This window comes from Apium graveolens, chromosome 9 (genome assembly GCF_009905375.1).
Source record: "Apium graveolens cultivar Ventura chromosome 9, ASM990537v1, whole genome shotgun sequence".
Lineage (NCBI taxonomy): Eukaryota > Viridiplantae > Streptophyta > Magnoliopsida > Apiales > Apiaceae > Apium > Apium graveolens.
The window spans coordinates 238,699,485-238,722,446 of NC_133655.1; the positions used below are offsets into that span (position 1 = coordinate 238,699,485).

The window sequence follows — 22,962 nt, forward strand, 5'->3', positions numbered from 1 at the left end:
ACATCATCATTGACCATCCCATCCGTGTGCTTATCACTCATTTCACTGGTCAACAATTGAAGCTTATCATTAGGTAATGTTTGAAATACCTACACAACATATATGTTCATTATGGATTCTACAATTTACACAGATATTTTAAACACAGATGTCACACTTGAAATTTCATATTTTCAAATAATAGATATGTAGGTTTAATCAAATATCATATTTTAGGCCATTCTTAATTTTTTTTAATAAAATAAAATTATATGATTTTCTTCTTCTTAAGTGTGCTACTAGTGCAAATTATTACTTTCGTTTCACAATATTACCAACTTTGTACATGAAATAGCTATGTTATCTTCACCCCACAATGGAAGCATATTTAAATCTATAATGCGCGAGCTAGGGCATGTAATGTAGTCAATAGAGTAGACTTGCGACTTGCTTTGAACACATATATAATTTATCCACATATAATATTTGACAAAGTAGTTTAGTGAATAACTAGGGTGGGAAGTCAAAACCAAACAACCCGTTGACCTTGCTACTAATATATCCTTGTGATCAATCGAACAACATGCACCCAACAAGGGTCAAACCGTCCAAAGCAGCTTTATTTACCACCATAACAGCGTTGAATCTGCTAACATGCACTCTATAATACATTATCTTGACCATGGAATATAATTACTACACAAATTGAAGAGTTGAACCTCCCGGTTTATAAAATTATAGCAAGTGCCATATTATTTGCAGGAAAACCTAATTCAAATTTGACATTTTGGAGGGAGTGGATTTTTATCTGATTCCGAACACATACTTATGCATGTTGGCTTTTACTTGTAGTCCAATCTCAAGTTTGTTCTAGAATTCATGCACATCATTTAAATTATATATATATATATATCCTCTCCTAGTACTTACTAGGTTCTATTTAATTATGATAGTAATTATGTTAATATGTATTTACTCTAAAATGCAAGGGATGAGTGTACACCTGAAAGAGAGTGTTTATAGAACTTTAAACAATTTTTTATATTTATATATATACTTAATGTAAGAATGATATTAGAAACTTCGGGCTGAGTTCTATGGAGTCCACCTTTTTATCAGAGTCCTCGGAGTCCATCTACGTTCTGCAAATAAAATATATTGTAAAACGTGTTATTTTGCAAAACATGTTACACAAATAGCATAACTTCAACAAAATCATGCAAATCTCATATATTTACGGTACAATATGTATGTTCTGCAATATGTTCTGCAACATGAACATTTATGTTCTGCAAACTAAACATGTTTTGTAGAATATATATTTTTGCAATGTTCTGCTTGTAAAATGTATGCAATCTACAAGATTTTTGATAGAATAGTGATGTTTGTCGAAAAATAATATGTTTTACAATATTTTAAGCTATATTTTACTTGCAGAACATATATGGACTCCGAGGACTCCAATTAAAGTGGACTCCATAGAACTTTACTCTATAAACTTCTATATATAGTATCATATACTGAAAAGTATTATTTCCTATCCCTAATTGTGAAGTCAAATGTTCATTAATAACATGTCCCGAGACGAATAAACATAATAATATCATTAATAAAAAAAATTAGTATTCAAAACATAGAGTTTGTAGTTTATAAAAAGAGTAGTGCTAGGCGTGTATAGAATTTGGTATAAAATATTAGTACATAAATATTTGATATGGGGTGTTTTAATTGATTTTATTGATATAAATGGGGGGTCATTCAGATTAAAACTACCACATGATATTATATACAAAATTTTGTCTGTACACCTAGCATTTTCCTTTTAAAAAATCCACTTTTTTTAAAAACTAAAAAGTTGCTTTTTAATTCATAAATCACTTAGTAATTAAGTATTAAACTACTCAAATTAATTTTCTAGTCTAAACTCTTGGGAAAGCTATTACCCTCTCCATTCACCCAATTATTTATGGGTTATTCACCAATATCAAAAAATTATAAAATTAGTGAAAAGATAAATAAAAAGGAAAAAGGTGAATAAAGTGGGTAATATCAATAAATATTTAATATAAAAATTAAAATTAGTATAGACTATAGTAGTGGTTGTATTTAAGTGTTATGTTAAAAAAAATTATTGCCTACAAATTTTTTTGAATTATAAACAATTGAGAGGTAAATCTAGAAATGAAAAGTATAAAGAAACAGATCTAAAAAATTTATATATTAACTAATCATATATCTACATAGTTAAAAAAAAATCTTAATTCTGAACAAATAAATACTGTATGATAAATAGATTTATTCTAATATATTAATTTATATATTTACGGCATAGAATATTTTATATCTGAACATTAAAAGAATTTTAACTAAATTGCAAATATACTAGATAATTTGTTTAAATACAAAAGAAAGAAAAAAAGACGGCACTAGTAAACAACTGTGAAATAATAAAATGAAAGGGAACCATTCTTAGAACTTTTAACATGAAGGATTCAGTAGTTTAAGATTTACTTCAGGTGGCATATAAGAACAACCAAACAAACAGACAGTAGTTTAAGATTTACTCAGGTGGCAAATTAGAAGAACCAGACATATACAATCGGGCAGCTCAGCCGAGTTATTAAAATGAATGGCCCCTCAGTGTAATTTGTTAAATTTTTATTTATAAATCACTTCAAATCAAATAAAACATATTAACACATCTCATGCCGAGTTATTAAAATGGCCCCTTAGTGTAATTTGTTAAATTTTTATTTATAAATCACCTCAAATCAAATAAAACATATTAACACATCTCATGAATTAAAATCGTCTTATAGTAGCAAAGAACAATAAATACTTGGCGTAAAGAAGGATCTTTCAGAGAAAAATATAATTTAGACCCTTGGAATTTATCCAAAAATTTACCAGGGACTACTGGTCAGAAAGAAAAAGAATAATGGGTGCTACTTGAGCTCAGTTTAATGATCAAATCCGATTCTGAGAAATATTTCATTGATTTCAGTGACATTTTCTAATTTGTTTCACTAAAATACAATATGCTGGAAGGTGCAAGTGTGAATAACTAAATACAATGAGATTGAGATGATTGTAATCAGGTACGAGCTACCAAAAATACTACATTAGATCTCGGATATGTTAACCACTCAAGTCACTGATACCATGTGATGTGACTGACTACATTATATAAGGCTTTAAATTGGGCACATCCGCTGAATACTAAAAGGCTGACTACATAATAAGGCTTTAATTTAGGGACATTACGAAGATAAGAATTTGGTTCCAAAGAAACACCTGAAACAGCAGCAGAACTTCACATCTTGACTAAATAATACTTGCAAGTCTCAAAAGTTAAAACGCAACTAATTTATATTATGCTTACATGATTCGTTAAACATCATGATTTCTTGATCCAACTTCTGAAGGATGGTATACATTGCGATGATCTGTTTATATACATCTACCCCCACAACGTTTTTGTACATCTACAAATATCTTTTTTCTCAAGCATGCTGTTTCCCTGTCTATGTTTTGACAGTCATCTTTCACTGTACAGCTCCGGATATACAAATCTGGATATATCATTTTTCATGAACCATACTTTCTTGATGTCGTCACGAAGTTGATACACCCCGCATAGAACTCAAAATTACATGTAGCAAGATTTGGAAATGAGGTACTTTATCAGCTTAAATCGAAACCAGCATCAGCACTTATAGAATACAATATTTTCTGCTCCATCTGCGCCTTGCTGTATCAGAATTTTTTTTTTAACAAGGTGAGAATAAGTGTTCTTTGAAGTATATTATCAGAAAGGGCCACAAAAAATTTGACAAACAAGTTCTAGAGCAGACGAGAGATTATCTATGATAATTCCAAAATACAATTTTTAATCATCTGTTTTATTTAAAATCTAGATTGCAAAGTTTTAATTATAAGTTGATCATCCTGCTTCTTTTACGATAATTTAGAAAATTTGTCACAGTTCTGATCTGTAATCAGAACTGTACAGTTGGTTAATTACGGCAAGCCCCTTAAACATCCAATTATTTATTTGTACAAATACTAAACCCTTTCAATTTCGCCTGTCTAAAGGTGTAGTTCGCTGAACCACATTCCTTTCTAAGTGATAAAGGATACCATTGTCCTAAGCATTTTAGCCTAGTGAATACCCCTCAACCTTTTCAACAAGAATCCGAGGAGACAAGTATTAAGTTTTATAGTAGACAGCTCTTTGGATTCCAAAGAAACATGTGTACCAATCCCCCCCGGTGCTAAACGCCTAAACCAAAATCTAATAGGAAGTTCCAGCGGCCCTGTTTAAAAATATAATTGAGAAAAAAAAAAGGTACTGGTAAGGCATGAAGATTCAAATATGAAACTGAATACAATAATAAAGATGCTTAAAAAAGTGAAAAATAATTTTAATTTTTAAGACCCGAAACACGTACTTTGATGACAAAATTAACGAACCTGAAAAAAAGGGCGGAAAGTCCAAGGATAGTCATTTAGTTTGGTGCAGTTTTAAAATGGTAGCAGTTAGTTGGAACAATGATGATATTTTGATCAATAACTGACCAGCAAGAACAAGCTTCTACTTTTATGACTTCGATAACACTTCAACAGTTCACAATGTTACATGGCCTCCAAGCATCAAGGCGATAATGATCAACTATATCTAGAACTAATACTGTTAATATTTTAATACTCCAAATCAGGTACAGCTTTTACGTATGACACAGGATAGGAAAATGGAATTGGAGACTTTTTGTGCCTTGAGCTTTGTTGTTTAAGTTTGACAACAATACCAATTAACAGAATTTATTCACTCATGCATGATAGCTCAATATCAGGATAGAACTGGAAGTTACACAGTGCACTAAACAATATTTCTCACTAACTATGCAGTTGTTTAGAAATTTGTGCCAAAACTTCAAAGATGTATGAACTGGGCAAACCTTTTGTATGGAGGAAGCTTCAGAAGATTCATACAAGTAGCAGATGTTGGCAATCGATCGAGGGCTTCTTCAGATGCCTCGCCACCAGCTCTGTAAGAATAGAAAAACATAAAATCTAAGTAATTAGCTAGAGGCAAAAGCATGTCTTCTTATTACAAGAGAAATAAGTGATCTCTAGACCAGAAAACATAAATATGGAAATTACCTCTGAATGCAGAATAAGGGTTCCAAATACTTAAATCCAAGTAGAGGTCCTCTAGAGCAACCTGTCACGAACCTGTTTAAGAAGTCCATACAAATACAGATACATTCCATTAGTTAACTCAACCAAAAAATGAGGTAGAAAATTGTACAAAGAAACAGACAACTAACATTCAGTTTAAACAATAAACGTACTAATTCCTTCAAAATAATATGGTAAACATTCAGTTTAACCATTTAACAGACAACTACTTACTTCAAAAATAATTATGGCACACACGAACACAGTAAAAAAAGTTAAGACATTTGGTTACTTACTTCAAAAACTTCCTCTGGTTTTCCATTGTAAAGTTTTTAAGTACTTCCCAAAACATGTCAATCACATAGTGATCCTGCCAAATATAAAATGTAAGTGAACCGCTAAATAAGATCATAAGAAAAATAAACAGGTATATGAAGTACATCAAGAGAACAGTAAAAATTGTAAAATAGAAAGATATGACTGCAGTAGGAAGGGCACCCAATCCTGTAGGAAATTTGCAAATTAAGATTAACATGGAACAAAGGAATAACATAAGCAGTATATACAGTGACTTCATGGTTCTGCATCGCAATTTTTACAACAGAGAAGCTGGCAAGGCTTAGTCATACGTGTGACGTGCATTGAAAATAACTGCGATGACATTGTACAAAACAGTTGTGTAAATACGTAGGTATCCTCATGGCTGTCAACAACTTACTCGATGATAACCACCTGCATAATTTGTATGAGACCGAAGATCATCCAGATCAAAGCCATCAACTGACCCTGATATCATCAACTGGATGCAAAGGGAAACAAAAAAAATTAGGACTCATATAACTGGAATGAAGCCGTTGCAATGTAATTAAAATATATACATAGTATATATAGGTGAGTAAAATTCCACCAAACACCAAATTTATACCCGGGGAGGCTTACCTAAGTTCGTAGTGCTAAAGTATAGCATACTTTCTTACTGGAAAAACTTTGATTTAAGATCAAAAACTATCCTTCAATGATTTTATAGGTCTATAATGAACCTTATGAAACATTAAACAAAGTTTCTTACGATGATCTTTTAATTTGTATTTATAATAGAATAAAACAACAAATATTATAAAATTGGTCAATTTGACCCAAAAAATTCAAATTAGGACAAAGTAAATGGGACGGAGGAATTACTAGATGCCATAAAAATGTATTCAAACATAAAAATGCAAGTGAAACACAGTACTAAGTTGTGTTCAGTCCTCTAAAACATTTGAAAAGTTAGTGTTGACAATGACGTGGAAACTTGTAGGTGGTCAGAATGATTCGAGTGCATCTGTGCATGTTATAGATACCATAATACGAGAACATTCATCATTTAAGTAGAATATCTACAGTTTCGTACTATTGTTCATTTCATAGCTTGTGTATTCCCCACAAATATGTAGCTGTCCTACAAAAGTTCACTAATAAAGTTGTAAGCTTTCAAAAAAAAACTATCTTCCAGATGTGTATCCTCCACCAGTGTACCAAGTATGTTCAGTTGGGATATACTTTAAAATATTTGTAAATCACTACACCAAAAAATATGAGACAGAACAGATGAAACCAATGATCTACAGTAATTAATATGTTGACTTATCATAGTATTATAACCTGAAGCTCATGCTCGTTAAATATGTCAATCCAATCTTTCTAAACAATGATCTACAGTAATTAATATGTTGACTTATCATATAGTATTATAACCTGAAGCTCATGCTCGTTAAATATGTCAATCCAGTCTTTCGGAATAAGTTGCTGGAAACCCCTAAAGAAATGAGAACTTTGCTGTCGTATCTGCAACAAGGTTATGGCAACTTTGTATTATGACTTCATACCAGATGAAAAGATTATAATTTAGTTAATGAGCAGTGTGCAGGGTTATATTACCTGGTAATTCAGTCGATGATTAGCTACAAGATGAATAAATGTGATGACATTTTCATTGGTAACACGCAAGTTCTTGCCTCCAGGTAGTAGATCTTCTACTGTTTGCTCCCCGTATTCGTTATTCACAATAACAAAGTATAATTCCAACTCTGATATATCAGCTTCATAATGCTACAAATCACAACCAGAAACGAATTTGAGAATATTAAGTTAAAACAACTGGTAACACATACATGCCAATCAAACGTCACCCAGTCTCAGCATATAGAATATTAAGTGGAATCCATGTACAACATTTATGCAACTTAGTTTGCTTTACCGTGAACACAGCCAATACTCCAATCACATTTGTATCTATATCGAAAAACTGAATAATTTATTTTAAGTGATGGAGAAACAAAATCGCCTGCTCGGACAAGAAATATATTATTTATATTAGAGAAATATAGGAAATTTTACCATTCTTTTATTTGCTTTATAACTTGCAAATTCAGGGGGGAAAAGCAAAAGGGCGTATTGTAAGTATATAAAACCAAACATTGAAATAAAAAAGAAGGAATTACCTTTAAGAAGATGAGGTGGCGATATAATTCGGGATCCAGGGAAGGTAAGTCATTCAGATAGTTGTACCTGAATAAACGAGAAAGTAAAAACAGAATAAATAATTAAAATCACCTACCTTGTCAGCTAAGTAGGGCCCAAATAGGATACTAGGAAGTGCGATAGATTTTCCTTGAAGTTGCATTGTTTCCAAAATGAGGCATACTTTTTCTTGCGTTGACTTAAAAAGATTTAAGATCCTATTGTGATCAGAATAGAGTGACACTTTGTCTGTTTCATTTCTAAAAATCTGTCTCTTTTAAGAGATCAAACTGGTGAAAATTTATTTTTCTCAGTGAGCAATACAAAACAAAGGCATGATCTATGATCAACTGTACTCTAGAGAAAACTTAGGTGATGCTAACCACGTAGTAATACACAATCTATTAATAATGTGAAACACGGATACAAATAACTAACAACGAATTATTAATTTTCCTGCTTCAAAGTATAATTATTGTCCACCTGCCATAACCAATCGCAAAACACTGTCCACTCATGTTGCATGGTGTTTACTGTTTACCCAGTTTCCTATACATATAAAATTACATGGGACAAATGTAACTGTTAATTTGACAATTGATATTAATACCGCCGACACATTCACAATGAAGCTTTAAATGATAATGGAACCTGGATAACAAAGATAAAAGGCATATAGTTCTAATGAAGTATACATATTAGCGAGTTACAAAGATAAAACATTTAATTTTACTCAATGTAGTTTACTTACTTTTGCTTTAACTTGCTCAAGAAAAAAGTTGCAAAGGGTATATCCACAAGAATACCCTCAAACATCGCCTGCATATTAGCCAATTGAAGATGACACAGAGACTCGTTAAGTGTTTGATCAAAATATAGAATGCCTGATAAAATAACTCCAAAATGAAATTGCATAAATAAAGCTTTAAAAATACTACATTCGCATTCAGTACAAATATAAACCCTTATCAGCACAAGCATAAGACCAGGCAATAATATTAACAAAAACAATAAGGGGAAAGACCTTGGTATAAACATAGATAGTAACCGAATAAAGACCAGATAATTACAGAGAAGCATGCTAAAAGTAGTCAATTTTTTTGTTTTTCTCAAGTTTACAACACCAACACCAAACTTCAAGACCAATAATTCACTCTGAAATTAATTAACGCAACAGTTTCAAATTTTAAATACAGTTATCTAACCACCGTAAGACAATGGAAGACCTTCACGACAATGCATGACAAATCATTTTATTGCACATGCATATTTTTATTGCTATTTATCTTCTCATAATAATCCCATTTTATTGTGCACAAGTAAAAGATCATTATTACATGCCGTATGAATCTGCTTGTAATTTGTGGACTGCTACATGCAAAAAACATAACGTTACTGTTCTATTATCAAATGAAATTCTTGAAACTGGAAATTATACACATAATTATGTACACACGTTTATCTATGCAAGAGAATCATAAAACTTTAGAAAAGTATTGGCAAAATTCTATCTGCAAATATAACCATAGCTGAGAGATAAATGATTTACCCAAAAGAACAACTTTCAGAATCTGGAAGACCTCCCATTTACCAACATCTAGTTACGATCGTTCTCTCTTATTTAATTTGTAGTCATTGTAGTTACTATTCAACTTGCAAGTCATCTTTTCCAACATTTAACCCTTTTTAAGTACAACTATCCATACAACTACTTCAATTTTAATACAACTTGGTACATAAAAGCAGTTTTAGAAAAGAAGCACATTATTTTAAGCTGGGTAAAACATGGTCAAAGTGATGTCCAGCAAATAAAAATTTTATAAGCTGAATGGAAAAACCCAAAACATGTAATTGTTTTTTCTTTGTAGCTAAAAAACATATAACACATCTGACATGGTCAAACTATCCAAACAAGTAACTACTTCAATTTTAATCCAACGTAGTACATAAAAGCAGTTTTAGAAAAGAAGCACATCATTTTAACCTGGGTCAAACATGGTCACAGACTCACAGTGATGTCCAGCAACTAAAAGTTTAATAAGCGCAATGGAAGACTCCAAAACATGTAATCGTTTTTTTTTTTAGTTAGAAAACATAACACACGTCTGACATGGTCAAAAACAAGACTAAAACAAAAACACAAACCTTTGCGAGAAGAGTTCCAAGAAAGTGGAAAAACTGGAGATGCTGTTCATGTACCATTGCTGATCCAGGATTTGGATAGAGTAAGTGATCAGTTGTTTCCTGTAGACGGTCAAAAAAAAAGAGCACCATGATATGAGACAATAGTGAGCATGCAAGTGTTTGGCATGTTATATTCATGTAAGTTTAAAATCTCGTCAACTTGACAAAAAAAAAATTCAATACCATGTGAAAGATGGGAAGGATTAACATAGAGTTATACTATTATACAGAAAAGGCAACAGAATCTCTTGAATTGTTAAAAGTGAATCCTTAAGGGGTGTCAAACCAATGAGAAACTACAACAGACAACACTCCACAACAAATCAATACTTATGGGAAGATTTGCCCTAAAAATCCAAGAACATCATTCGAGAAAAGCATCCGCTAAAATCCAGGAACAAATCAACCAGCAGGTTATATCCTACAAAATATGGAGAAAAAGCTTCACAGTGGCTTCCAAACATGCATTTACAATCTACATCAGTACATCACATCCTATTATAATCTCATTCGGGAACCTAAAAGAGCGTAGATCACATTATCCTTGAATTGACACTCGGGCATCCAAGCTCTTGACCACCATCTTGCCTTGGTAACTATGATTCTTTGTAATAATATATCCAGGGACCAAAAAGATAAATAAAAAGTAACAGCATTCACAGTTTACTATTTATTCATCATATATATGAAGGCATTAATGAAAGCAAATAAGAAAAGTACAAGGATGAGCAACCTTAAACAGGCCATATTGTGCGTCGAAAGCTGCTCGAGTAATATTTTCCATAAAATCTTTGAAAATACCACCTCCATCAATACCAGCCTCTTCAACACCAAATTCGTTAACGAAAGTAACTCGAATCTAGATGGATAGTGCAAAAAAGTATTAAATTATCTCAAACTAATATAATCCTTAAAGAAAATAAAAATAACCAGAGACAAAAGCGTCCAAACATTATTTAACTAGATTATCTATACCGGTGCTTTAAGATCTTCTTCTGATAATGAGCTCAACTGACTAAAAGCATCTTCCAATATATGATCTCTTCTAATTCTGAAACGGTTTCTAGTAAAAACAGCATGAGAACTACTAGTTTCCTTTGCTGCAGCTAGCTGTGACTGGTAACATGCAAAAACAATGTTTAGGATTAACAATGAAAATTTGAAACTTCACAGGCCTTAAACTGACCACATTCGTACATGAATATATACATACATATATATATATATTGTTGCCACCAAAACAGCTAACTTTATATTGTTACATACTTTAGCCTGCAGAAGAATATTTAAAATCAAAAGAAAAACTTGTACAACACTCACAGTAAAAATTTTCACTCTGCTTGTAAAAGGCACCAAGAAAGGAGCTCGTTTCAGCACATCATACGCTCTACTACCTTCAACCATTGCCTGCATTATAGTGACATAAATAAACTTAGCAAGCTATTTCTCTTCATAGATATTAGAAATACTTTTGAGAAATCTTTACCTGAGAATTGAAGTGCTCATTGACTCCATCAGCCTGGAAGTCACTTGGGGGTGTGAACTGCCGTCTATTATTCCAATCTTGCAACTACAACAACAGTAAATACAACATGGTCATTGTAAAATACAAATGGTCACATTGTTTAGTCAAAACTGCACATATCCATTACCTTAAAATATTTTCTACACTGTCAACTCAAACCATCTTACAACGCTAATATTTCACGATACGAACGATAAGCTTATGTACCTGTGACAGAAGCTCAGAAGCTGAAATGCTAACCCTATGCTGTATAAATTCTACAGGTCGGCTCCTTAACGAAGTTGTATTAGTAGCAGACTTTGTGGAGCTTGCAGGCATTGGAGGATTTAACCACAACAACTGCCATAAAGCCTGCAAAAAGCAATTGCACACATTAAGGTAACAGAAACTACATATGCTACACAAAATGAAGTGACACAAAGCTTGGCTCCAACACTAATACGTAACATGATTGACCGAACATCTCCACATCTTATAATCAATATGCATAGATGATACATGCATACTTTCATATAATAACCATACTTACATTTATAAATTTGTGCATGAGATTTAATATATTGGGATGCACAAAATGAACCTAAAGGAACTTTCAATTTATTTTTACAGTAGCCAAGCTGATTTAAAAACTTGGAGAGGTCTACGCAGATCAAAGCTTGAGCCTTATTTTTGAACATAAACAAGCCAACAATAAACAATTAGCAATCAATATCTGTCAAGTATGGTTGCAGTTCAACAGTGAACGAACTAAAACAATGTATAAGTTGAATTTTAATTTTTATTTCATAATAGATTATACACTGAAAAAAGTGAAAAGGAGAATCCACATATAAAATATCCATAATCTGATACAGTTCACATATTTCTTCAAATTGTCAAGATATCTTCTGGAGACAAAAAACTAGCACCTTAAACATGTACACTAGTCAAGAACCTTTAGCAAGTTGATACAATAACTTACTTGTCTCAAGATAACAATCAAGCATCTAATATCCTTTAGCGAAAGTGGTTTCTCCTGCTCATAGAACTCCTCATTATCAACAATCATAAGCATGTGCCTGTTACAAAACAAAGGCTATTTCATAACTTATTGGCTAAACATGTCTTCAGTTTATAGGCACTGCATTAATTTAACATCTATAGGATAGCCGGATTTTATTAGATACAAAAAGCAACATTCTTACTTGTATATAGGACAGAAAACTGCCAATGGCAATAGCCAACCGGGTGCATCTCCTGGCAAATAAGCAGAATGCTCCGAGAAGGATGACCAGTTTTGATTCTCATGGCATCGTTTCATGAAGTTCCAGAGAACAGGAATTATTTCTGTTCTATAAGCTAATACAGTCATGATGCGCTCTAGCGGCAAAATATTGAAAGTCACATGCAAGAAGGAACAGGCTGCAGTAACAGCAGCCACCTCTTTATCACTAGGCCTTTCTTTGTATGAACCATTGGCATGTGAAAATCCTCTGAATAGAACATTTGTCTGCTCAAAATGTACCAAAAACACTAGTATAAATTCAAGATACATCTAGTACTAATGATATATTTGATAGAACTATAATTTATTACTACATAAGTTTAAGAAATAAACAAATATATAGGTATGTCCACGGTGGTGCTATATCTGTAGTATAGCATCCATAAAAAACCCAACTACAATGCATGCTAAACATGGATGCAAAATGGCAAAATGCTATACTTGGTGCTAAATATAGAACCAAGTATAGATGTTGCTATAGATTGCCACAGAAGCATGCAAGTCGGAAAATGGATAATTGAAACTTGAAAGTAATAGTAACAAATACAATTGTGCATTTAAAAATTAGGTCAATGAAATATAGCTATATGTAGATATATTTGGTGTCATAAAATTATGCATTGGACCACAAGTTCTATTTCAACTCCAAAAATCACTTATTGATTTCATAATATAGCAATAGCTTTAGGTAATTTAGCACTACCATTGAACATGCTCTTATGTCAGTACAGTTGTTAACATACCAGCTGTAAAAGAAAGCGAGGATCTATTGCATTTGAAATTTGCCGTTCTAAATCCACATTCAAAACTTTGTCAGTAGTTTTCTCATCGATAGCCATGTCATCATCATCCGCTGCAAAATCTTAAGTTACATTTAAATTTTCTAGAATAAGATAATTAAATAGTATGAACAGTTTTCTAACTATCACGTTGTGTTTAGTTGGGATGAATGAAATTGTGAGGAAATGGAATTGGTACTGTTCTACAGTAAATGTTTATATGTTTCTTCCTTCCATCTCATTCCTAAAAATCTAAACAAAAGTTCAAACCCACAAATTTGAGATGAAATGCTTCTTTCTCTTCCTACTCATTCTCCTAGCGAACTTCGTTACTAAAAACTTGCACCTCTCAGTTTTGTTCCCTCTTTCCTCGTGCATCCTTTCTTTATTTTCGAATTTTGTTCATAAATTTCCTTTCCATTCCTTCCCCCATTAATTCTCCAACAAATTGTAGCATTAGCAAATAATAGTTTAAAGAAAGTTGATGAAAATTAATATGATAATTTCATATAAGATAGAGCACTAATAAGAAGTAAAAAAACAAAGTACAGAGGCATACTTTCTTTACTTTTAGTATTTAAAGTGTAGAAGGGAGCGAGTTCCTCCAAGAAAGATGTTGCAACGACCGTAAAATCCATAGCCTAGTTCAAGAAAGCATATAAATGATAAGGGACACTAGGAATGCTATAAAGCTTGTACACCAACATAATTTAAGGATAAGAGGAGCGCACGAGTATATTAAGTCCTATTAAATTTATACCAACAAAAAAGAATCCAGTTAAAAGATATATGTCTGATTTCTTGACTTAAAGATTATTGAACCAAGTATTATCAGTATAATCTGGACATCTCGACGTCAATAAATAGCATGCAAGGACGATTTTGAACTTCAGAACTCCTATACATCCTTACCAAATCAAAGGAGCAGTCGGGCTTAACAAAAGCAAGTGCAGCTGCTTCCAATAAGTTTCCAAGCAAGCATGCATAACCAGGAAATTCAGCCGACATGTCAACTGGTAGAACTTTATCAGGACCTCTTGCGAAAATGGTCATATGATGGATATATTGCTGACTCAGATCTTTTGTTGTAAAAATCTAGAAAAAAAAACATCAGCAAGTAATACTCAGTACAAGCTTTAGTGACAAAAGGCCGCCAATTTATGAATCATAATTACAAGTACTGTAAAAAATAAATGACTCTAATTTAATGAAACGGTTACCATAAGAGTTCAATAAAATACATTCAGATATCCATATAGAGATATTTAATTAATCAAATACATAAGAGATTCTATTCAAAAGTACCAAAACCATATAATTTGGAGGGGTAGAATAATGTTTTAATAAACTTTTATACATAAATAGCATAGGAAAATTGAAAAAATCCAAGCTTTAGGGATAGAAAATTAAACTGAGTATGGCACAAATGGTTGTGTCATGCAAAGATAGAGATAGTAAAAAGTCAAAAGCCCAAGTACCTCCTTCAGGTATGGAAAAAGTTGCCACAGGAAAGGAACTGTTAGGATCTGAGATATGAATGTCCATCGTACATCAGTTGCACAAATACATGGTTTTTGCCCCATATGAGACATAATGAGCACAAGAACATGCTCCAAAGATGAGGCTTTCGCAGCAGAACCTTGAAAACTTGTGCTTATCTATGCAAAATTAACAATCACGACAGGTCAGCTCATAAAAAAATAATAGTGAAGTGCACACAGGAATAGAAAATGAGAAAACAAATAGCAAGATAAAATCAAAAGTACAAAGTCTTTTTCTCCTTGTCTATAACTAAGGAATAGGGGTGAAGAATACTGCTCAAACATAATTAATTTGTCCAAATCCTATGAGTTTATAACAGGCTATTTCAGTGCAATCAATATAGCTATTTTATTCCAATCTATTATAAAAATCTGCGGGTTTATAGTGTATTTTGCTGATTCTCTGCGGAGATAAAGCCATTAGAGCAAGTCCAATGGGCTAGCTATTCATGCTTTTAAATTGAATTTAAGGAATGGGAGTAAAAAAGTGATCCGATAATCTCCTAGTGGTTCCTTAAATCACTAATAGCATCAACTTACTACTTATTTTAAAGTAATATCCCCCCTCTTTTTAAGGATGCCATAAATAAGATTTTATAGTAAAATATGAAAACCACCATCTTTCTCTCTCTTGTATATTATACTTTAATTGGAAAAATGCACTTTTAACAATAAAATATTTAATAAGGCATTAGTACAAGGAGCATTCTTGGAGAAAAAATTACTTATCTATGTCTAAAAATACTAAGAGCCAATTTTTTATTATATACAATGAGTGAGTTAAGACTTAAGAGACTGTTGGACTTGCTCTTAACCCCTTGTTTTACCCTTTCCCAGCTTCTGTCCTACATCAACGCCTATGTGAAGCACCTTTGAGATCTTTATCTTCACACAACAAAGAATCAAATAATCTAGCCTTGAAAAGAATTATGCAGGGAGTTCGGCAACAACATGATGCATATGTGATATGTCATTAGCAAAAACTACTAATTCGTATATTTGAATGCAGAACCAAAACAAAGGATCAGAAAACGCAGATTTATAAATTCTGGAAACCAGAACAAAATATCAGAAAATGCAGATTTAAAAACTCTGGAAACCCTAAATTTAAAAAGGTAGAGGTACCATGCATGGAAAGAACATTAGAGCATCCAAAAGAAAAATGAAAAACTACAATATTTTTGAGGGAAGACGTGTTGTACAACTGTACTGTATAAAACTACAAAAAAATATGACACAGATTGCATAAGCTTATAATACTCTGTAATGCTTTGACAAGTCATTTTCTAGTTTAAAGTAAAACAACTAAAGGAACAGGGATATTAAGCTATAATAGAGATATTAGCAGAAGAATAGAGTAAGAAATGAGCAGATTGATAGCTTGAAGAAGAAGCAAAAACTGCTTTAGAGAGAAACAAGAGAGAGAGCTTAGTGGAAAAGATATTCCGTTCTCTGATTTAATAGTTCATTATATGCTGAATTACAAAGCTAGTGCTATATTTATACTAGTCCACACTTACACAACCAGTACAAAGACCATAATACCCTTACAACTACATTTTTAATACTGTTATACTTATACTCTTCTATTCATACTTCCTGACATACTCACTCCAGATACTGCAGAAGTACTTGCAAAACAGAACAAACGATCGCACAATGCAGATACAGAAAGAACAGTGGGATCATGCGTAGGAAAAGGAACAGATTTTCCATATAACAAGAGCATGCACAAGCAAAAGCAAAAACTATCATCCAGTACCATGAAAATTGAAAAGTTCACCTTCGCCGTAAAAATAATCTCCCTTATTAGATGATATACGTTCCTCTGCAAGAGAAAGGCAACAATCTTACAAGACCAAGAAACTTGGGGTTCAATTAGCATAACTAATGACTCTAGCAAGAAGGCTGCTGATGTACTGGATCCTGAAGATGCCACTAAGAGTTGATCCTTCAACTGGTTCCTGTTAAAACGTTTTACCGAATAAGTATATTTTCATTTTCATTCTTTTGTATTTAATTTCATTTCGAAGCATGTGTGCATAATAGTTTGAAAGAAAGACATTGCACCGAAACTAATATTTTCACCAGTTCAACATCATAATAAATAGACTTAAGTTTCCACATCAAAACAATGGTACAATATAGACCAATACTACTAGAACTGACAACCAAATAAAGTAGAACATCTACTTTACTTACAAACGTCATGTGAAGACTGGCAGAAAATACTACAAATTAATGTTTAACAATACAAACTGGAACTTTAAAGGCATCAAACACCTTAAAAATGTAGCTACCTCAGAAGTGTTAATTGTAAACTTTCTAATTATATATGAGATCAAATAAAGTTACCTTGTGGATCAGAGGTCCAACCCACTGATACATTATATGACAGATATCTTAAGTCTAAATAATAGCCCTCCACCAAGGCAAAAAAGCATAACTACAACAAATGTAAAAAATTTAAAAAAAAAAGGTATTCCATCTCATTGCTGAATTACTACGGAAACTGGTATTTAGTATTCCCCCTACCTCTTCCTTGTAATTTAAAAAATAAGAGACACCGGTAACATGGAGAAATTTAGGTAGAACGGGATAGAGTATGCATCATGGCAAGAGTGTGGAGCTTAACTTCAGATATATAACCAAGTTCCCATGAATATAGAATTTTATTTAAAATGCTGTGAAAAAAAAATGAGTTTATAAAACTAATAAAGTGTTATTAGTGAAGGAGTCACAAAAATGTAAAGAATTCATAATTAAATAGGTAGCCACTAATAGGCCAATAACACTTGAACTAAAAGAGATAATTATATGAAAATCAAAGCATATTGAATTTTTATGCAAACGATAAGCTTACTTCACTAATAAGGTATTCTTCAATTGATAGAGGTTATACCACAACTCCACAAGTACTAATTCTAAAATAGAAACAACACCCAGTTTCGTGCACGGAAAGGAGTCTCTAATAAATAAAGTAAAAATGTGTATCAACATGGAAAAGATTAGGTTTTCCCATACAAGGTCTTTAACACATCACAACATATAGAAAAAATTACATGTTTCGTAGCTTTTGTACCTTGCGTCCTTGCGTATATGACATAACCAAGTTGTATTAAATAGAACTTAAAATAGGCACCCAGGGTCAACCAAGTTAAACTAAATTTGTAATGCATATAAAAAATTGTTCTGATTGTAGCAGAAATCAAAACTCAAAACACAATACCGTACATGCGAAAAACCCAGAAAATACCTGTTCTCATAAACTGCCCGGATACAAGCATAGGCAAATCGCTTCACCCTGTAAGCCCCTGATTCATCTTCTAACAGATAGTCTGTACCTCCAAAGAGTGTATATATTTCTCCTGCTGCATAAGTGATATTGTTAATAAATGAAATGAAGTTTCTAAATCATTAAAAAATAATTACCATGCATAAAATCCAATATCCAATATGAAATAAACTATGTCTAAGCATCATGCAAGGGGAACAAATCAAGATGGTAAATCAATGAATTAAAAAAAAGTAATAACTACAAAAGTGAGAAGATGTGTGGCCCGCTATATATATGATGCATAAGACAATAATTAAAAAAAAAGTATTTTAACAAAAAGATAATAAGTATCTAAATCTTTAACCCTAGACTACCTTCCCTGCAATTAAATCAAGATATGTGTTCCATGCTTTAAGGTTTGAATTTCAGTCGAGTTCATGGCTTTTAGTGAGACAATCTAGGATCTAACCAGATGAGCCTAGAATATACAGTTCACATATGCATGACATGCTTATCAAGCCTTAAATCCTTGAGGTTCTGTTAGTCATCTAACATTGTATAAGAGCTCTCTAGTTTACCAAGGTGCTGGGTCAAAACAAAGCATGCCTCAATCACGTTGAGGCAATCAAGGTAGCTCTGTTGGGTACTTGAAGCAAAGCGAATTCATGAAGTAAAGCAAATTATTTTTTGTCTCTTTTAGAGAGACAGCTTCCTTAAGGTGCATGACCAACATGGTTGTGACAATTGATTCTTGGATACATTCAAAAAGACCTTGAACAAAGATCCATTTATTTTACATCCCGGCATAAATGGTTACACTTTATATATCATGGTTCATAACCAATTAACCATTGTTTTAATGTCACTAGTACACATCAAAATATTTTCATATTTTAATTACATTTTGCAATCTTGTTTATGTGGTTTTCAGACATACATGTAGTACATAAGTAACATTTTAAGCTCTCATTTACATGTACATATTCGGGATTTTACGAAATAAAGGAGGGTACATCATTGTATGAACAATGTTAGAGTAAAACGAACTACATTCTTTAGAGATATTTGATGCACCAAGATTAGAAGACCAATTTGAGAGAATTGGTATAAAATTGATGAAAAGAACTTCCGAAGGCAATCAGATAATACAAACCGCTATCTTGAACAAAATGTCTAAGCAGCCGACATGCTTCCACGAGAGCTGAATAATCAGTAGCGTTTTTGGCATTAAAGAAAAAGAGAAATTGGCGAAGGAAATTAGAATTTGGCCCAAAGCAACATCTGCATGAACAGAAAAGGTTTTAGAAATTACTGCATCATACATAGACACACCGGTTACTAAATATTCTAACCACACACAAATATAACAAAATAATTCATAAAGAAAATAAACATTAAAAAATATATATAATCATCCAACCTGTCGGCATTTTGTAAGTGCTTCCCATATACACTGAAAAACTGTTCTCGGACTTTTAAACGTTCTGCTTCCACCACTTTTCTTCCTCTGAAGCATTTCTGTTGCTAGTAATTAGTCAAATTCAAAATTCTACGATAGTAGATATAAGAGTTTCTAATATACTGCTAAATAAACTACAAGATGAAGAGTTCAACCTATCGAACAAGTTCATTATTCCATTAAAAGCAGAACGCTGATCTTAAAAGTTAACCTTGCAGAGTAAATAACAACTGTATAATTTAGAATAAAAAATTGCAAAATCATAGTAAAAAAACATAGCTCTTGTTATCATGTTGCTACCAATTTCTGAAAAAATTGAAACTCTAAAATAAGAATTTCAAACCCAAATGTTCTTGTAGTAAGACACAGCAAGCACTAATGTGTATGAAATTCAATAAATTAGGTAGATTCACAAACGATATAATTCAACTATATCTCCTTTGAGAGAAACTTATAACTAAGAAATAATTTCAAATATTTTTGGTGATAAGAGACATGATCAGTTAATTGATACTGATCTGTAGTCCATACTAGTGCATTAGAAGTAATTTTCCAGTTCCATGAAGACGCAGAAGTCAAATTCCAAATGTCAAGAGCCTATTAAGGCACCAAAAAAAAGTTCGTTTTTGAAGGAAACTTGAATTTGATAAAACAGGAAAAGATCATGATGCATAATAATTTCAAAATAATCTCTTAAAAATATCATCCAAATAGTAAATAAATAAGATAAAATAAAACTAAAGTCAAAGTCAAAACAAAGACACTAACTGAAGTCTCCTAACCTTTAAGAAGAAAGAGAAGAACTGATTTTACCTAAGTAAATAACTATTCCTTCAATACCACAAAACATCTTGCATTCATCCCAATCCCGAGTTTTAGGAATAAGGAACCACACTCTTAAATGCAGAGTGGTCAAATTTAAAGACAATTGCCATTTTTTCCAAGTGTTATTGCTCGTCCATTACTAGGTTGCTAATCAATTATTTGTAAAAGCTTCACTATTTTCATCACTAAGTTTTTAGTAAACTATTTGTATAAGCTTTACTATTTCCATTACTATTTTAAATAGATAACTGTTACTATGCTACGTTATTCTGAGATTCCGTCATACGATCATATCGACCTTCTTAGTTTCTTGGTAGAAAAATATGACAGACCTTGAGCTTTTCTATTAATTTTAATATTGGATATATTGCTTAGAAAGCTGCTGATATTTTTTTATATTATTCTGCTACTCATCAATATATGAGTTCTTTTTTCAATTGTAAATGAAATTCTTATCATGCAAAGTGTGGGTGTATTCCATAAGCTAGAACTTCCTAAATAACAAGAATATGAATTAGCTAGAAACCATTCATCCATCCAAAGATCTTTGCCATGTATTTTCCATCGGATTTGCCTTGGAATAGGTTCTAGATTTATATACAAAGGCCATCGCTTCTTCCCATTAAAAGGTGATTTTATTATGGTTATATCTGGTTAACATAACCAATCAAGTTGACAGATGTCACCATTCTTTAAATGGCTGAAGTACTGTTTTTCTGAGTTCATCCCTAATTGATATCTTAAAACATTAACAAATTCATCTTACTAACTACCAAAGCAGGATATCGGTAATTCTATACCAAAGCCAGATACTTATGTTTTCTAATATTCTGTATCTCCGCATCATTTTTTTTAATCTCCAGATGCACAACCCTGAACTTTTTAACTTCATACTAAATGTTTAAAACAACAAATCTGCATCATATCCTAAAAAAATGAGAAACTCCATTTCAAATGACACATATTTTACCTATCCACGTACATATGATTATATGACGTTAGCAAGCATGCAAATGACAAAAATTAGATTCTCATATTGTGTTTTAGACATCAAAGCAAAAGTTCTTTCACTGATTTTGGCAAGCATGTAAATGCCCAAACCTGGTCTGTTACTAGAGACACACCAGCAAAAATAACCCCCCCCCCAATTTTGTTTATAGATGAAGTCAGAAATAAACACATTACACATGCTGGGAAGAGAGTGTTTTTTCTCATAATTGTACATCTAAAAAATATATATCTCCTGTAGAGATATCTTCTTTGTTTGTTAACTACTTTCTCCCACTAAAATATTTTATTTCTATAATTATCAAACAATAAAATACGATGTTAAAGTAATCATAAAATTAGGGACAAAGAATCACAACAAATTAATTTCTGAGCCCCAAAAAAATTCTGGTATAATTTGATTCTCATAACATATTCACTAAACAAAGCTGCCTGGTGGCAAGGATTTTTGGTATGTCGTCCCAGGTCCTAGTTTCGATTGTAGCTCACCGGCTCACCCCAAGATTTTACATTTGTAACTTGTAAGGTATATAAGCCTAATTTTTAAAAAAACGTATTCACTAGACATACTTAAATGCATCAGTCTCTAACTACTAAACAGATGTACTCTTACGTTTATAAGATAGATGATGATTAAATTATATAGACAAGTCAATGCTCTCTCGAAAAACTCTTCACTTAATTACCACATCACATCCAATGCTAAACATGTGAATTTTCGCAACCGTTTACTTAATCCAACAATGCAAATTTGAAAAACCCTAACTAAAAACTCCACTTCAGAAATCATAATAGGCATAAATTAGCAAACACCCGGCTGGTAAACTAACAAACATTGTATACGTAAACGGAGCGCGATAGGAGTAGATAATAATGTGATAATAAAAAAAAGAATGGGGGTAACCTGGATGGTAGTAGCAGCAGTGTTTTGTTGGCGCAATTTCAACCGCTTATTCCTCTCTAACCTGGTTTGTTCTAGAAGCTTCTGCCTATCTCTTTCTTTGGAGCTTCGACCGCCTAAATCGACTCGCTTACGAGTCGATGGATCGCCACTAAAAAACATGGTTCCAGTACAAATTCACCCCCAATTTGATGCCTCGAGAAGCGGGTCGTGATCGGCGTGCTGTGCAACGGTGAGGGAGGTCTTATTTGTAATGAAATTGAGAACTGAATTTAAAATTGGGGGAGAAGAAAGGTATTAGAAAGAAGGAAATGGAGCGAATTGAATCGAATGGGGTGAGCGTTTGTGTTGATTACAAAAGGGAAGGGAAGGGAAGGGAGGGCTTTCGCTTCCTTTCTTTCTTTTCTTTCTTTTTTCTTCTTCTGCGTCACGAGTGAGGTTGCGTTGTTGGATTAAGTAAATATCAAAATAAATCAGTGCCTTACTTTTTTAATTATTTGGGGATTTGTTGAACCTTGTACAATGTACTGTATACGT

General features: G+C 32.4%; 1 protein-coding gene across 5 annotated transcripts; it reads right to left on the bottom strand.

The window, feature by feature from the left end:
* Nucleotides 1-3,281: 3,281 nt before the first annotated feature.
* Nucleotides 3,282-22,896, bottom strand: LOC141687070 (E3 ubiquitin-protein ligase UPL6). 5 transcript variants are annotated; one of them, XM_074492216.1, is made up of 26 exons: nt 22,429-22,892; nt 19,653-19,750; nt 19,386-19,513; nt 18,212-18,323; nt 16,739-16,919; nt 14,893-15,072; nt 14,327-14,509; nt 13,974-14,055; nt 13,379-13,497; nt 12,556-12,860; nt 12,333-12,429; nt 11,579-11,722; nt 11,333-11,416; nt 11,167-11,253; nt 10,822-10,962; nt 10,580-10,705; nt 9,808-9,906; nt 8,414-8,481; nt 7,644-7,710; nt 7,081-7,251; nt 6,898-6,987; nt 5,879-5,959; nt 5,457-5,530; nt 5,143-5,214; nt 4,938-5,027; nt 3,282-3,730 (listed from the first exon to the last, which is right to left on the bottom strand). In XM_074492216.1, exons 1-26 carry the CDS (start codon nt 22,585-22,587, stop codon nt 3,664-3,666), a joined length of 3,105 nt encoding a protein of 1,034 aa, XP_074348317.1. In that variant the 5' UTR covers nt 22,588-22,892; the 3' UTR covers nt 3,282-3,663. The 5 variants fall into 5 exon arrangements, 4 of the variants coding, with proteins under 4 accessions (XP_074348317.1, XP_074348319.1, XP_074348318.1 ...); XM_074492218.1 differs by having other exon boundaries at nt 13,379-13,488; nt 13,983-14,055; nt 18,212-18,326; XM_074492217.1 differs by having other exon boundaries at nt 13,379-13,488; nt 18,212-18,326.
* Between the last annotated feature and the right edge of the window lie 66 nt (nt 22,897-22,962).

Coding starts and splice junctions, on each gene's coding strand:
- LOC141687070 (XM_074492215.1), bottom strand. CDS start 22,587: ATGTTTTTTAGTGGCGATCCATCGACTCGTAAGCGAGTCGATTTAGGC. Junction 19,751..22,428: donor CTGCTGCTACTACCATCCAG/GTTACCCCCATT, acceptor TACTAGCAACAG/AAATGCTTCAGAGGAAGAAA. Junction 10,706..10,821: donor AAGAAGATCTTAAAGCACCG/GTATAGATAATC, acceptor CTATCCATCTAG/ATTCGAGTTACTTTCGTTAA.